This window comes from Danio aesculapii, chromosome 7, assembly GCF_903798145.1.
Source record: "Danio aesculapii chromosome 7, fDanAes4.1, whole genome shotgun sequence".
Taxonomy (NCBI): Eukaryota; Metazoa; Chordata; class Actinopteri; order Cypriniformes; family Danionidae; genus Danio; species Danio aesculapii.
Window position 1 is genome coordinate 49346398 of NC_079441.1, and position 17779 is coordinate 49364176.

Sequence of the window (17779 nt, forward strand, 5' to 3'; positions counted from 1 at the left end):
AACCGGTGCAATGTCCACAACATAATTTTGGTCATCAGGATGGTCCACAGACATGTATGCAGCCCTTTTTTTCCTGATCATGCAGACAGCATGCGCACAACAGTGCACATGCAAGGTGAATGTTGAGACAGAGCGAGTCCTTTAAGTGGCACTGTGCATGTGTTGAATTCGTGGATCTGCACTTATCCTTGGTTGAGTATATTCTCAAATCTGCACAGACACAGCTGTGTATAAAGGCAACATTGAAAAGGTAGTATACACATGCCTTTATATGCTTAAAAATACTACTTATAGAAGTGTATTATTACAGAAACAGATCTCATTTTCAGAATATGACATTGCATAATTACACAATATTCTATAAAATCACTATTCATAAAGACCATCAGAGTGAAAAAATAAGAAGCAGCGGGGTGGTAAATGCTTGTCAGTTTGTCAGCTGTATGAGGCAAACCTTTGAGAGCGGAGTTCTCCCTGAACTCTGACTGAGACCTCCAGTCTGATGACTCATTGTGATTTCCGTGAAGAGAAAAAAAAAAAAACACAAATAAAACCTGAGGAATCTTACCTCCTCCGCATAGGCTTTTCCGATTCCATCGGTGGCCCCAGTCACAACTGCAGAAGAAAAAAAAAAAAAAGAATATAAATTATCAGGATGCTAAACATGCATCACCTCAGTTTACATGTAAAGACACACTTAAAGGGTTAGTTCACCCAAAAATTTAATTGACCCCATCATTTACACTCCATGTTGTTTTGAACCTTTATGAATTTCTTTCTTCTGATGAAGAATAGACTTTAAAAAGCGCTGGTTGCTGGAACAACCAATATTTTTCTAAATAAATTTCTGTGTGTCCAACAAAAGAATGAAACCCTGATTCGAGTGAACGAGTGAAGGGTGAGTAAATGATGACAGCTTTCATTTTAGGTTTACTATGCCTTTAACATTAGGTATAATTATACTTTTTGACAAACGTTGCTTAAAAACACGAGATGCAACCTTTGTAAATAAAGTAAATAATGTCATTAACATTCTTCAAGAAAACTAACTGTATTATATTTACTGTCTGAAATTGACCAGAAAATCTCAGCATGATAAACATGGATGTCTGAGCATGGAAATGACAAACGACATGTCCCTGTACCAGTTCACCATTAAAAACAACCTTCCAAAAAAAGGGTGTTGCTGTCAAAACCATATAAAAATATATTTACAAAAGAACCTTTCAGTAAATAGTTTCTCAAAAGAAGAAAGATTAGCAATGTATTAGGACTGCAAAAATCTGATATTGTGATTTTTTTTTTGTAATAAATTTATGATGTGAATATTGTTTCACAAGATTTGATTAGCACGGTTTGACAGTTTTCTGGGACGTCTAACAGTATTCAGGTACAGAGATTGAATAATCACAATGCGAAAAAATGATTTTAGTACTTTGCTTTGTTCTGTTTCTAGTCCAAATATACAAAACTGATCTTCGATTAAATAATAATATTGTTTTCACTTTCAGAAGAAATGTCAAAATTAATAGTTTTTTTCTTAAAACGAGCTAAATTGTCTACCAATATGATACATAAAATAATCTTGCTTTTGCTTTGAAATGTAGAAATCTGGTCTAGAAACAAGACAAATTGTGTTAAAATAATGACACAAGAATCTTTGTTACACATCCAAATATGATCATTTTTTTCCCCCAAATATTCTAAAGTCTCTTGAAATGCTCAGTCACAGGCCTTAAAAACACATGACAATTATAAACCTTCACTCTTTTATGGTTAAACTTAGCAGTGACTCTACAAATCACGCGTTCTATAGATCCTGGTCAACTGTAATTCAGACTCAACATTGCATATCTTGCGATGCGAGTATTGCAAATGCACACATTGTGGTATCAACGCTGAAATGATATATTGTGCAGCCCTACAATGTATCAGTTTAACCTTGTGTACCTGATTTTTGGGATATATCCAAGAATATACTGCAGCTTTATGGTTTGCTGAAATTATGCTCTTAGATACAAAAATCGACGCTAAAAAATATTTTGCTGTTTTGGTTTAAAAAGAAAACCGTAATTCTGGAATAATTTTATTTTAGATTTTAAGCAAAGACATGTAAAATGAAGAAAAAAAAAACTACTTCTTGTAAAACCATGTTATCAAATAAAGTTCCAATCGATGTTCACCCAATTGCAGAAATTGGGTTTCGGCAGAAATATCTGCAGAAAAGCAGCATGAGATATAACTGCATATCTTATCCAAGCCGGTCTTAAATTCTATAAGGCTATATTCACACAACAACAATGTTGTCGAAAACAGAAACGTTTTTTCCCCTTGCACTTTAAAAAGTTTACATATACTTTACCCTTCAACATTTTCAAAACAATTTGTGTATACACATATCCAGAAAAACAGCCAAAAATGCTGTATTCACTATGCAGGCAAGTAGCTGGTGCTGTCACCAGTGATGATTATCTTGCTCACCAAATGCTTGCTCTTCCAGGTGTGATCCAAAACTGCCTTTAGAAGACAAGTTGATGGGCTGAAGTGTATTTAGAATTTGGCATGTGTACTGTATGTGATGCATCTCAAGTGTTGTAATAGTCAATCCTCACTTTACTTAAACTCTAAGCAACAACAACACTTCTATGCACTCTGTTAATGTTGTGTTAGTTCGCACTTGCCTTTATATGGGACCTATTATACAAAAAAGTACTTTTATAAAGAGTTTAGACACCTATATGTGGTGACAGTGTGTGAATATAACCAGCCTCTAATGGTAAAAATATTTTAGTTCTATATTTATTTTTGTAATCACACTTAATAAAAACAGTCTGCAGAAACACTTAGATTGACATTCTTCCTTTGTACATGTCATCGGAGGGCAAAAGCCCCTCCCATTAGTGATGATCTCTTCCTCATTAGCATTAACAGCCCTGAGTGAGAAGCAGATGTCCACCAGGAGTTTTTTCATCTGCTCAAGGGGCATTATAATCGAGGAGTGTTATGATGTACAAATGAACACTGTATTCTACTTGGACCATCTTCTTCTGAGAAAGAGATAACATTAGTCCTGTTTTGAATCTGTGCTGTGCTAATGCATAGTTTGTAGCCCCGCACTCTGTTAAAAAGAGCACACTCTCATTTGAATTTAAAGCGACAGTCTGTGAAGAAACACAATTTGAAATCAAAGCCTAAACGGGACAGATTCAAAGAGTTATTTGTGAGGTGTTTTGAGCTTATACTTCACATACACACTCTAGGGGAGTCATTAGAGACTTGTTTTACAGCATGTAAAAAGGGTCATTATAGGCCCCCTTTAAAAATCAACATACCCAACATTAATGAAGTCACTGCAATGTGTTTACACAAAAAAAGGTGGCTTTTTTTAAAAACTTGTACTTTGAAACCTGTTTTTAAAGTTATGGATTTTCAGACCTCAAAACTCCAGTGTCGTGCAGGTGAAATGCACAAAATGTTTCTCGTATTTTGGATGAAAATTATGTTGTGTAAACAGCTCCTTGGAAACAATGCAAATGTAACAATTCTAAAGATTTCTTAACCTCACATCAGCCATCTTTCGCAGCATCCTGTTAATTAGGGATGATGCAATATATTAGTATTGGTTGTAACCCTATTTAGAAGTAAATAATGCCATGTTGCAGCCCTAAACTCTTTCATGCAATCCATGTTTCATTCATACTCATGCTGGAGGATGCCCTGTCGCATTCACACAAAAACTTCACAAGGGGGCTCATCGGATAAAGCTTTCAAATAAAAGCGTTTATGTGAACAGATATAATATCTTTCTTCTGCAAACACAAAAGTTATTTGGAAGAATGTTGGTAACCAGCAGCCATTGCCATCCAAACAGGAAGAAAATACTACAGAAGTCAATGGCTACAAATGACCAACATAGCTTTTCTTCTATTGAACACAGAATATTTAGAATAACAACAACTGGGAAAATAAATAGGCGAGTAAATGATGCCAAAATGTTCATCTTTAGGTGAAAATAATTCAATCCTTTTTAAAACACTACCTCACTTCATCACTTCACAAGAGGAAGTTTTTTCCAATGCTCTTTAGTGAGAAGAACATGGTTAGCATTTGTTTTGTATGCAATGCAGCAATTCATTGGCCAATAAATAAATATATTTGGATAATTTTTTTTAACTTTTCCTTGGATTATCACATTTTCACAGATACCATTACATATCACTATATATGTGAATAATATTGGCTACAAAAGTATAGTGAAAAATTTGATAATGTATTAAAGGAAAAGCAGGGTTCCACACAATCGATTTGTGTTGGGACAACATGAAGGAATTAAGTATTAGTTTTCACAAATTTAAGTGGACTGAACATAAAACAATTAGTTGTCCAACAAAAATCTCAAAAAATGTGTTATTTTTACGGCTCATTTTTTCGAGTCCCAGCTGGGTCAGTTGGCATTTCTGTGTGAAGTTTGCATGTTCTCCCTATGTTGACATGGGTTTCCAACAAGACAAAGACATGCGGTATAGGTAAATTGAACAAACTAAATTGGCCGAAATGTATGTTTGTGAATAAGTGTGTATGGGTGTTTCCCAATACTGGGTTGCAGCTGAAAGGGCATCCGCTGTGTAAAACATATGTTGCATAAGTTGGTGGTTCATTCTGGTGCCGACCCCTGATGACACAGAAGTACAAATCTGCCTTTGTTCAAGCGCACACACATATGCTCCAGTGCAGCCAGCGTGCAGTCGCATAGCCTGACGCACCTCTGATTAAATGTAACTACTGTCGCAACAACGCGTAGTGCAAGCTCTGTGATTGGTCGGCTTGGAAGCTGTGAGCAGTGTGTTTACCTTACGATTAAAGTTGCAGGTCCACCAGTTCCCGCTTCTGAATAAGATAGTTTTAGCTATTTGTACAATAAGGTAGCGTTCAGAAAAAAAAAAAAAAAAAAAAACACCAGAGAACACACTCGACACAGAGGAACATAACAGTCTATTGCCAGCTAGCGTTTCTGAAGTGTTATTGCAGAGCAACACAAACAGAAGTGTAAATGCAAGACTACGCGCAAGGAACAGTGTAAAAAATGGACGTGATTTCAACAGTTAAAAAAAAAAAAACTGTAAAAATGCTACAGTAAAAATCCATAACCTGGTTAACAGTATGTTTCCTTACTATAGACGGCAAATAACCGTAAATTGACTTTCCCAGAATTCCCTGCATGGCACATCACTTTTTATGCTTTTTGTTGACATTACTATGGATCTTTTTAGTCGTTTGTCCATCAGTTATGTACATTAGAGATTTATGTTACATCTAATGTTGATAAACAATGTTAATTTCATGACTTTAACTTCATGCGTGTTACCATACTTGTGTTTAGTAGCAGTGTGAATGACACTGAGCACCTTCTATATACTGCTACACTTTTCTGCTCGAGGGAAAAGTTGTTTGTGATGAGCATTAGTTCCTTTTGTAACTTTCTCATCCCCACCTGCATATGGGTGTGTTAACGGGTCTATTTGTGTAACAAAAGATGTGTAGATGTTGGTAATTCAAAATACAGACATGTTCCCTTTTTAAATTAATAAAATACGGTAGTTTACTGTAAAAATTTGAAATTACTTTTACGGTTTGTACCGTATTTTTAACGGTAAAATACTGGCAACCACAGCTGCCGTTTTTACCATAAATTTTACGAATTTATTTTTAACAGTGGGTCACGACGATCACTCGGTGCAAAGGTATAAATCAGCCTTAAAGGGGCGAAGCTGAATAAATGAATGAATGAATGAATGAATATTGAGATTTCTTTTTTTTTTAGAAAACATTATTTTAATGCAAGAAAGAAATAAAAAGAACCATTATTTCATATTACACTCGAAGAACATTTCTTAAACTAAAGAACCTCCTCTTCACAATACAAAGAAGTTTTACGGACGAAATTTAACATAAATGGAACCATAAAACAAACCCTCCATTTTTAAAAAGCGTATAGCTGTCCGGGCTTCACCTAAACAACAGGCACAATAATTACCCTGAAATACACCGGTCAGCTCTCTATGGCAGCTCTCAGGTTAGAAAAAAAGGAAATTTATAGAAAGAGCTGAAATTCAGTCTCCTCGCTGGGCATCAAGGACACGGGACGCACATCCCCACCCTTTAGCCTGGCATCTTCGGTGTCAGAGATGCCAGGCCTGATTAAAGATTTACACGGGCAGCCCGCATACACCGGCTGCAGTAACATAAGAGAGTGTGGAGAAGGAGGGGTGGATGACGAACAATAAGACAGCACAAGGGAGGAGCGAATGAGGACTGATCCTGAGGGCAGTTAAAAATAGAAAGGAAAGAGTGAAATGCAAGCGGCTAAAGGAGAGTACAGTCGGGAGGGGGACGGCACACAGTTAGAGGCAAGGGAACCATTTTCCCAGTTATTTATAAGCACATTTACAATACATTACTCCACATGAGCAGATGGAGGAAAAAAACTGGTTGGGATGAAATGCTCCAAGCATGTACTGCTATAGGTGAGAACAGAGAGAGGGGAATTTTAGTATGAATGCGATGTCTTCATCTCAAAACACACCCTGAGCGGTGTCCACAACACATGCTGGAAATGTGAATGAACTGGAGCCTTATTCAGAAAAAAAACGTGCTTCATAAAGAGAGACCTCAATGGGTTTAGAGCTGTTGTGTAACATCACATCTGTGCTTTACTGTTTAACTAGTCAGTGCCCGTTCACAACACATTTGCAGTAAATAATAACAAAAAAGCTGATTTAAAATTAGAATTGCAGTCTTCCATAAACATGAAAAGAGATAGGGGGGGGATTTGAGTTTATTGCCGTATTAGCCATCAAATTTACCAAATTATAAATAACATTAGCCAACACTTTAGTTTAGGTCACAATTAATGATATTAATAAACTATTAACTAACACTAGTAGCTTAATAAACGACTAATTAACCCTTTATTAACAGTACAGTAGAAGTTGGGTTTAGGCTAGGATCAGGCATGTAGTATTAGTTCATACTTTATAACTACTAATGAACAGTTAATATCTTAATAATATGCAGGTAATAAGCCAGTAATTAATACCATGAATTGTGACCTATAATAAAAAAAAAATACAATAAATAAACAATATAAAGACTATGATAAATACATAAAATAATATTCAAATTCTAAAATAATTTAGGATGTACTTTTGATTTTTAAAAAAAAGGATGATTTTGAAGGATTCATATTTTAAAACAAGTTTAAAGTCTCTCAGATAAAAAGTGTTATCTGATAACGTTACAAATAGGGCATTGCAAAAATATGTTTGACAATTAGGTTGCTATTGCAATATTGACATTTTGAGTAACTTTTTTCTTCTGTCCATGAGTGAGTTTACCAAGTCTGACACAGCATCTTGTATAAATACATGGTTTCTGCAGATCAGTTCATTGTCAACTGCAGATCAATTCAGTTCAAGTCTAATTTACAACTTTTAAAAGCATTTTGACTTAAATTTCAGACTTATACAGGTCTTTTTTTATTAGAATAAGTTATTTCTTAGCCACAAGTAGGCATGGAATGATAACAGTTTTCAAAGTATACCACGGTTTGGAAATGTCAAGGTTTTAAAATGCTCAATTGTCTGCAATACCGTTCCTAAGGTATGTGCAAGACTTTTTTTTATATACGTTTTTTTTTTTGGTTTGTTTTTTAAGGCAACAGTATTTCCAGCAGAAAATATATCTAAAGATGCCATTTTAAATTGCAAAAAAATCTGTTTTTGAAACAAATGACAACAGCAGATGTCAAAAAAAAGATCAGTTTACAATTATTTAAGACCTACAAGACAAAATTTCAGTGAACTTGAGACTTTAAGGCCTAAAATTTAGTTTTTGAAATTTGAGACATTTTACGACTCAGAGAACCTGAAATCAGCCCCTTCAGTATTTCATGAAAGAAAGAAAAATATCTACATTTAGTGACTGATATAACAAATTCTGTGGTGAGTTTTTTTTTTTAAATTAAGCGCCAAATTTGGCTGCTTCTTTTTTTTATCATTTTAATGTCAAAATAAACACAAAGGTTCAATCATTTATTAATTCTCCTTTGGCATAGTCCCTTATTTATCAGGGGTCACCACAGCGGACTGAACCAACAACAATACCAGCATATGTTTTAAGCAGCAGATGCTCTTCCAGTTGCAACCCAGTACAGGGAAACACCCATACATTCTTGCATTCACACACGCACTTATACACTATGACCAATTTTGCTTGGCCAATTCACATATTCCGCATGTCTTTGGACTGTGGGGAAAACCGAAACTGCACAAAAAGGTATACATTTTGAAATCAAGAATTAATCATCTCTGTAAATTATATAAAAGAAACACTGACTGAAACAAAGAGAAACTAGAGTTTTCCCCTAAACTGAGGCACTGTGGGAAATATAAAGGCCCAAAATATGCAGAAAATTGATGGCAATTTAAAATATTTGCGAGCTTCACAAAATATTGCTGGCACTAAATTCAGCAATCACGGAATTGCAAAATCCTGGAGGACCTTATAATAAAACCCCTCATGTATGGCGTTAAAAGAATAGGTTTTTTTTTCTACTAAGGGCTAGATTTCGAAAAGTTTATTATTTGAGCACGGAACCCATTCTGATTGCCATTTTAATATTAGCTTTTAATTAGTGATTCCAAGTCAGTCTGAAGGTGGGATTTTGCACTCATTTTTTTTTCTGTAGGAGCGGTTTTGGCAATTTTGTCTGCTTGTTCATTTCCAATGAAGCCCAACATGTCCTGGGATACTGCATAAAACATTCTCTGTAATTCATACACTTTAATAATAAAACACGTCAACAATAAGAGGACGCTATACAGTTTCAAAGATTTTCCTGCTTGTAGAAAAGATTGAGTCAATAAAAAGAATAACAACATTGTCCATAATGGTCGATTTGGAGTACAATCAACAAATCTACTTTAGTTGTTTAATTGTCTTGCATTTCAAGGCTTTGACATGTTCAGTAATTCATTCATAACCTTGTCCTTCACGTATATCAAGGCACAGTTATGAAGAAACATGAAGCAGTTTCATAAACATAAACACAAACAGCTTCAGATAAGATATGGAATGTACAAGACAAGGTCGTCCTTTCTGAAGTTTAAAAGGATAACTCGTGCAATCTTTTAAATTCAACACGTTATACCACACTATGGATAAACACAATATGAAATGATCACAAAACGTAAACTAATAATGATTATAGTTCTGTTACATTAGCAAAACAATTGAGATTCGGTAGATAAACTCATGTTTTTTTATGTATATTACAGTATCTCCCTATTAAAAATAAATTAATTTGGTGACAGTTACTTATCAATGTTTAATCTTGATTTACACTACCATTCCATTTACTGGCTAAATTGTTCATGTATTAATTTTTAATACAAATATTTTTAATAAAGAATTTTTATTTAAAAAGTGATATTGTGAAATATTACTATTATTTCAAATATATTTTTATTTAAACATTTTAAATGTAATTTATAGTTGATGAAGCTGAATTTTCAGCAATGTTACTTTGGTTTTCAGTAGAGATGTTCTGATACCCTTTTTTCATTCCTGATACCAATTCTGGTACCTCTCTTTAAAGCACACAGAAACAATTGTTAAACAAAAGGCATTTTTAATGAAAATGTAGAACAGAAACTTGTACTCAATGTATACTCCAAGTGCTGATAATGTGTACCATCTCAGATCGCTTTTGGATTGCTTTTCAGTGATTTAATCATGACCCAGCCACCATATATTGAAGCTCCACATATTTAATGAACGTTTCTCTTAATTCGAATGACCCTTGCGAACTTTGTTAATTCTGGCATGGCTCTTCTGTCTGTGTGCTAGCCTTAGTTAAACCATCGTTCGGCAGGGTGATGCACCTTCAAATGCTTTAGTTACTCATGTTAAAGTTGATGATACATGTGCAACACTTTGTTTTGCTGACTAGTTGGTCCGAAAGACCTTAAACAGTGGACTTAAGCAATGAAAAAGTGACAAATATATTGCAGGCATAACTATATGTCTGGTTTAAAAAAAAATGGTCTCAGATCAGTTTATTGTTTTAAATACTCTCCGCTATGGATGTAAAATGTCAATATCGATGGCATTTCTGATAATAGTATCGGACTCGCAACGACCCTAGTTTTCAGTGTCATGAGAAACCATTCTAACATGCCGATTTGATGCTCTTGTAACATTTTGTCATTAATAAAGCTGTACGATACTGGTAAAATATGCAATGTTGTTGAGAATTGTGATAACGACATTTCTTACAATATAATATTTCCCTGGAAAAATGCTTTAATTAGCAATAAACAAATGCTTTTAATAATTTATGTATATAAGGATGTTACAATAAACAGATAAGATATATTTTCAGAACTAATTCATTCCAGCTCAGACTAAAAACTGTCAAAGTGCAACTGTTTAGTCTTTAAAACATTTGAAAACCTCAGCAGATATTCTGACTCCAATTGGCCTTTTATGCAACAATTATAGATTTTGGTTGTGCGTTAATAGTCTGAGAATAATCACGGTTTCACAGTTCAAAACTCTACTAGTTTAGAAAGATCACATGAAAACTCTTTATAATTTAAAGTGTTATCTATTGCTGCTCCGTAAACAATACAGCACAAAAAAAAACCAAAAAAACAAGTGGTCCATTTCTCTTTTAGAAGCTTTTATGATTAATTAACCGTGATGAATTAAAGCGCGGTTCATCGTTGCATCCCTAGTTGTCATTTTCCCCTCATATTGACTCCCACCAAAAGCATTTGTTCAGCTCTGGGTTTACCTTTGGGTCGCTCCAGCCAATAGCAGAAAAGCAACAACTGAGGAGGTGGAGCTAAAGATAGTAAGGTCCCATCTGATTGGTCAAATTTAGATAAGCAACCAATGTATAAAATAAACACAATTCATCACGTATCTGCGATATGTAGGGATATAACGATTTATCTGACTCACGATTCAAGATACGATTTAGTCACAATTTTTAAACAATTATTTGAAACAAATTTAAGGTGAAGAGCCCTTTCATTTTTTCGCTAAATGATGCACATTTTATTTGCAAAATAATATATATTCTGCCATAAATAAATAGCTATTTTAAAAACAAAAAGAATAACACAAACTAAAGGAGACTCATTAATATAAACAAACTGTGACTGTGCTTTGATTTAACATTTTGAAAAAGAAATATCAGCACATCTATGTTTTCTGGCATAAGCTGAGGTCTTTGCACATTTACAATGTGGCCTGCTGATGAAAAAACCTCTTTCAGTGGGGACTGAGATGGCTGGTGTGAGGAGGAAAGCCTTTCCTAAACCAGAGCGCAGTGTGTACAGATGGTGAATAGGCCCTCTGCTCCAGAGGACTGGCCACTGGCATAAAAAACTGATTATAAAATTACTAATTACATTGCAGAATAGACACAGGAGTTGAACATGATCATGAAGGTGAATAATTAATATTACTCATATAATTAATTAGTATAAGTATCAGTGTGATACACACTTTCGCTATAAAAATACTGATGCACCAGGTGATCTCCGCAGCACTCATTACAAGTATTACAAGTGGCGCACTTCACCACTGTCATTTTACTCTGCCAACCAATCACTTGCTCGCCACTGATGTGCAGGTAAAGCGAGTTTGCATTTATAAATGCAGCGCCCCCTCTGTTTAAAACATGTATTGCCATTCGCCTGACATTTCTACCGGTTTGAATTGTCACATATTTTAATGGATTTTTAACCGGCTCACTGTGAATCGTTACACCCCTAGCGAAACATATATTGCATATACTACTATCACGATAACAATTTCGCTATATATTGTGCAGCCCTATTACTATTATTATTCATCATCATCATCATCATTAATATTGAAAAAAAGTTTTGCTGATTAACAGTCCTACAAGCAAAGAGTGACAGAATTGAAGGTAAAGTTTAAAAACAGCATTTATCTCAGTCAAATCAACATTCAATTACCTGAACGCATCTTTAACAAAATGTATAAATTTTGTTTTGTGTAGGCAGACTAAATCATTTATTTTTACAGTGAATTTAACATGTCCACCTCGTTTACATCATATATTGACACTTTGGACAATTTACTGAAAATACAACCCGACCAACACCAAGCCTGCCACTGAAGGAAAACATTTGCAGATTGTTGGTGAATTAGAGCATCATCTGTTAGCAAATCTTCAGAAAGTGATGCCAAAACCTGGCGAGAATGATGAGAAATGTGGGTCAGTGAAATCAAAGTTATTTTAAGTCTACAACGAAACAAATGATATTCAACCGCTCAGTGAATCATTTCTCCACACTATCTTTACATTACTCAGACATGACTCTTTCCAATAAAATATATATATATATATATATATATATATATATATATATATATATATATATATATATATATATATAATATATATATATATATATATATATATATATATATATATATATATATATATATATATATATATAACAAAATAAAATAAATCCACAGGGTCTGATAACCCACAAACGCATTTCGATTCTGTGAGCAAGTGAGGAAGCAACAGGGGAAACACCCCTTGTTAATTTCAAATCAGAAACATGGCAGGCTATAGCAAGCATGTCTTTCGTCGACCTTCTCGAGCTACATATCATAAGATTAAATGCTGGAGTCTGGTCAACTGAGAAATGATCTTATAAGAGTGAAGACGCCCCCTCACAGCGCACACTGATGCTGCTGCTGCTGCCACTAAATATTCTGAAGGCTAAAAAAAGAACAGGAGATTAAAAATACCAGGCAGGCACTGCAGCCTCGTCTGGAACAGCTGCAGCACTTGAATACAAACGAGCCTCAGCTTTCCCCCGGCATCACATGCACTGCACTCCTCCTCCCCGGGCTTGTGGACCAGGCCGTACATTGCAGCCACGCATCCACACTGAGCCCATTGCATCTGATGCGCCATTTACTGCAGCCGCTTGTCACACAATGGAGGACTGTTTAGAGGACGACGACGCTGTAACAACGGAGTGCACCGCTCTATATACTTTACCACTGTGTTGAGAATTAATCGCAATAATGTTTTTTTGTTGGGTTTTTTTATTTCATAAATATAGTGCCATCCTTATTCAATAAAATAATACAATTTTATCAGTATATCATGATTGTATTTTGCACTGTGCTAATTGTGGTCAATAACATAAGCTTTTTGGTTACAAAATGTGCTGTGCTTTTTAGCATTTTTAGACCAAGTTATCCAATTATATCAGCACAGCAACATTATTATGTATACCTAATTGTTGCATTGTGCTGCCAACTCTCAATGCAGGTTTTTGTTTCAAAATTCTTTACATGTTTAGATTAAGAATGATCAATTACAATCACCGGCCACTTTATTAGGTACACCTTACTAGTACAGGTTTGGACGGCCTTTTGCCTTCAGAACTGCCTTAATCCTTTGTGGCGTAGAATCAAGCAGGTACTGGAAATATTCCTCAGAGATTTTGGTCCACTTTGACATGATAGCATCACGCAGTTGCTGCAGATTTGTCAGCTGCACATCCATGAGCACTCCACTGTGGAGGCCATTTGAGTACAGTGAACTCATGTCATGTTCAAGAAATCAGTCTGAGATGATTCGCGCTATATGACATGGTGCGTTATCCTGCTGGAAGTAGCCATCAGAAGATGGGTACATTGCGGTCATAAAGGGATGGACATGGTCAGCAACAATACTCCGGTAGGCTGTGGCGTTGACATGATGCTCAGTTGGTACTAATGGGCCCAAAGTGTGCCAAGAAAATATCCTCCGCACATTATACTACCACCACCAGCCTGAACGATTGATACAAAGCAGGATAGATCCATGCTTTCATGTTATTGATGCCAAATTCTGACCCTACTATCCGAATGTCACAACAGAAATCAAGACTCAGACCAGACAACATTTTTCCAATCTTCTATTGTCCAATTTTGTTAAGCCTGTGTGAATTGTAGCCCGTTTCCTGTTCCTAGCGGACAGGAGTAGCACCTGGTGTGTTCTTCTGCTGCTGCTGTAGCCCATCCGCCTTAAGGTTGGATGTGTTTTGCGTTCAGAGATGCTCTTCCGCATACCTCTGTTGTAACGGGTTATTATTTGAGTTACTGTTGCCTTTCTATCAGCTCAAACCAGTCTAGCCATTGCCAGATGCATGCCATGTGATTGGCTGATTAAAAATTTGCGTTAACGAGCAGTTGGAGTGTAAATCAGCATAGCTACCCTAATTTTTGAACTTCACTAATTGTCATCAATAATATCGTTTTATTTTTTTTATCCAAAATATGCTGCCGTGTTGTTTGGATTAAATTCTTTGCACGTTTAGATTAAATGTCCATAACGTAGGATTTTATAAAAAAAGATCCAACATATGCTGTCATATTGATTGCACATTTAGATTAAACTGGCAGTGGGCTCTCTGCAACTCTCACATGGTCGCCCACTGAAGCCAAGCAAGGCTGTGCCCGGTCAGTACCTGGTTGGGAAACTACAAGGGCTGCACGATTCTGGTTAAAATGAGAATCACAATTTTTGCTTAAAATCAAGATCACAATTTTCTCACGATTCTATAGATGTAAAGTAAAGGTTAATATGAGTAGGCTGTTATTATTGTTATTGTCAAAAATGTGGTAAAACCCTAAAGCAAAGTGTTCACTTAAGTAGACATCATTGGCGGGCACACCTCACGGTAGTAAACAAACAGTGCGTCAGCTCACGTACGATTTCACGCCCGCGAATACGTCATTACATTAAGACAGAAATTACATTTTTTGGGTGAAATATACTTTATATATATTAACACAATTAGGAGGTGTCCATGTTGCCTAGCAACGTATATAAAACAATGTGAAGACTTGTGTAAACGCCTTTACGTTTCTCTCCTGACCTTAAAAATATCATTGGCTGAATCATAGAAAAGTTTAATTTAGATTGTGGGGGGAGGTCGATTCTAGATCGCAATTTTTTTTTTTTGATTAATTGCGCAGCCCTAGAGACCACATGGGAAAACTAGGTTGCTGCCGGAAGTAGTGTAAGTGAGACTAGTAGGGGGCTCTCAACTTGCATTCTCACTCTCTGTGGTCTTTAGAAATCCTAGGATGTCCTTCGAAAAAGAGTAGGAGTTTAACCCCAGCATCCTAGCCAAATTTGCCCACTGGGCTCTGTCCATCATGGCCTCCTAACCATCCCCATGTGATAATCACTCAGTCTCCTCTCCACCAATCAGTTAGTGTGTGGTGTGCGGTCTGGCGCAATATGGCTGCCGTTGAATCATTCAGGTAGATGCTGCACACTGGTGCAAAGTGAGTGTCCAGAAAAATCTATATAAAAATAAGGAATTATTATTATTATTATTATTATTATTAATCCAATTATAATCAGGACTGGTACACATTAGGTATACTTGACCCTTGCATTGCACTATTTCCAACAAATTTCCAACATTTGCCGCCAAATTCTTTGAATGCTACACATGATTATATATGACTGATTGTTGCATTGCTGTCAATGTAAGTTTTTATTAATAATAATTTATTAATACTGCTGTATTCTTTGCACTTTTAGATTAAATGATCCAATTATGACCATAGCCACACATGATTGTGTACACGATCAATGCATCATGCTAATTGTCATCAATAGACTTTAATTAAAACGTCTAACAAATGCTGCCATATTCTTAGTATGTTTAAACGATCCAAATAAATCAGCATAGCTACAAATTTTCACAATGGGTAAACAACAAGCCAACATTGCCATTCTCCATCAAGTTTCTCGCTCTGAAACCTGGAAAACTTTGAGAAAAACAAAAGTGCCATCCCTCTCTGCCCTTGGATGTTCCAATGTTTGCAGTGTTATGTAATAGCACACCCCTCGCCGTCCACAGACCGGGATCCTCCCTCCTCATTGGATGCCGCAGTAGAGGATTCAAAGTGTCTCCTGGGCCCCCACTCCCAGTAACATGCTTCTTTAAATAGCATGGGGTGCCACGTGCCTCTCTCTCGACGGCTTTATTTGCTTCACATCAGCACAGCGCTGTTCAAAAGGACGGTTTTAAAACCGGCTGCTCTAAAAATAGAGCGAGATGCATTTATTTTTCCCTGAGGCAAGATATTTTCAGAAAAAGGGAGAACTGTGTGAATGTCTTCTGCGATGGAGCATGCAGTACAGTAGCGCTATGCAGCAATTCATAAATATCTATTAATGAAGCATTCAGGACAATGTGCAACTGTTCAATTAGAGAGCTAAGGCACGTTAAGGTGGTAAAATATGGAATATGTAATTATGTCCCGTTGATGTGATGAAATGCATATGAGAGCGTACATGTAATACGCACGATCCAGTATTTTTGACTCGAATTCTCAGTAAATGACACTCAACTGTACTGTGTGAATTCCTCGGAATATAGATGAATCAGTGCTGATGTAAATGAGCTGTATAAAGCTACATTTTCTCAGTTTATATTTAGGAATTAAGTAATATCCCAGCATTCAAAGGTAATTTTTTAGATTAGGTACAATTATATATTTGTATATTTATATTAGTATAGATCGCAGTGTAGAAGCACCAGAGGGGGGAGGAAAAAAAGAGAGAAAAGAATTGTGCACATTGTTTCATGTGGTCAAAGGAGGAAATGACGATAATAGAGACCACTAAATGAAGGGAGATATGTAAAAGAAGAAAACGAGGCACGTGTTACTGAGGGTGCTCTTCATGAGATGTAAATACACACGAGAACTCGATGTCCAATTGCAGTTCTCGTTCAGTCAACCAATTATATCCAACCACTCCCTTCAGCAAACAAACATCTTCATTCATAAAAGCCGACACAAACAGACATGCCTAGAATAATGGCAGAAACTTGAGAAGATTATCAGGAAAAAATCCTGGTATTAAGACAGGACCTGTAAAGTAAAACAAACTGTTTTTATTTTATTGTTAGAGTGCTTATTAATAAAGCTGTGGAATATAATCTTTTAAACAACACTGATGTGAATGGCTCTGCACTGACGTAAAATTAATTAATTGATTTTCTTTTCGGGTCAGTCCCTATTAATCTGGGGTCTCCACAGCAGAATGAACCGCCAACTTATCCAGCATTTGTTTTACGCAGCGGATGCCCTTCCAGTTGCAACCCATTAGGAAACACCGATACACTCATTCGCAACATAACTTTTGAAAAATTTGAAGTAAATGGGACTATTAAATATGATAGGAAGATATAATATAATGTTTAATAAATATTTGATAGTATTTGAAGTACCCATATTATAAAAAGTTGTGTATCCACCTTAGGATGGAAAATGTGTGTGTCCTCTATTTGTTTGTTTTTTTAGCAAAAGTACAGGTTGTGTTAAATGTGAAAAAAATAAATATATAAAGTGCCTACCCCTCACAGTGACTATGTTTACATGGACATCAATAATTGAAATATTTGCCTTCATCTAAATAAAACAATAATATGACTTAGGTGTTTGCATGAGTTGCTTTTTGAATGTTCCTTTCATGATGCCGTTTGACATGTTATTGCACATAATTCGATTAACGTCATTGCGTCACCACACAATCCATGTTTCCTCTGGAGTTTCCTCAGGTGTTTCATTTTTAATTTGTCGACTTTAACTGCAGTTTGGCACTTTCACTTTCATTCAGGAACATTTCATGCATGACCCTGTGACA

At 35.8% G+C, this 17779-nt stretch overlaps 1 protein-coding gene across 1 annotated transcript in view; it reads right to left on the minus strand.

The window, feature by feature from the left end:
* hsd17b12b (hydroxysteroid (17-beta) dehydrogenase 12b) overlaps positions 1-17779 on the minus strand; it is a 42158-nt gene that overhangs the window by 18804 nt on the left and 5575 nt on the right. The window contains exon 2 of the mRNA XM_056462051.1: positions 569-615. Within this exon, the coding sequence (XP_056318026.1) occupies positions 569-615 (47 nt within the window). The remainder of the gene's footprint in view (positions 1-568; positions 616-17779) is intronic.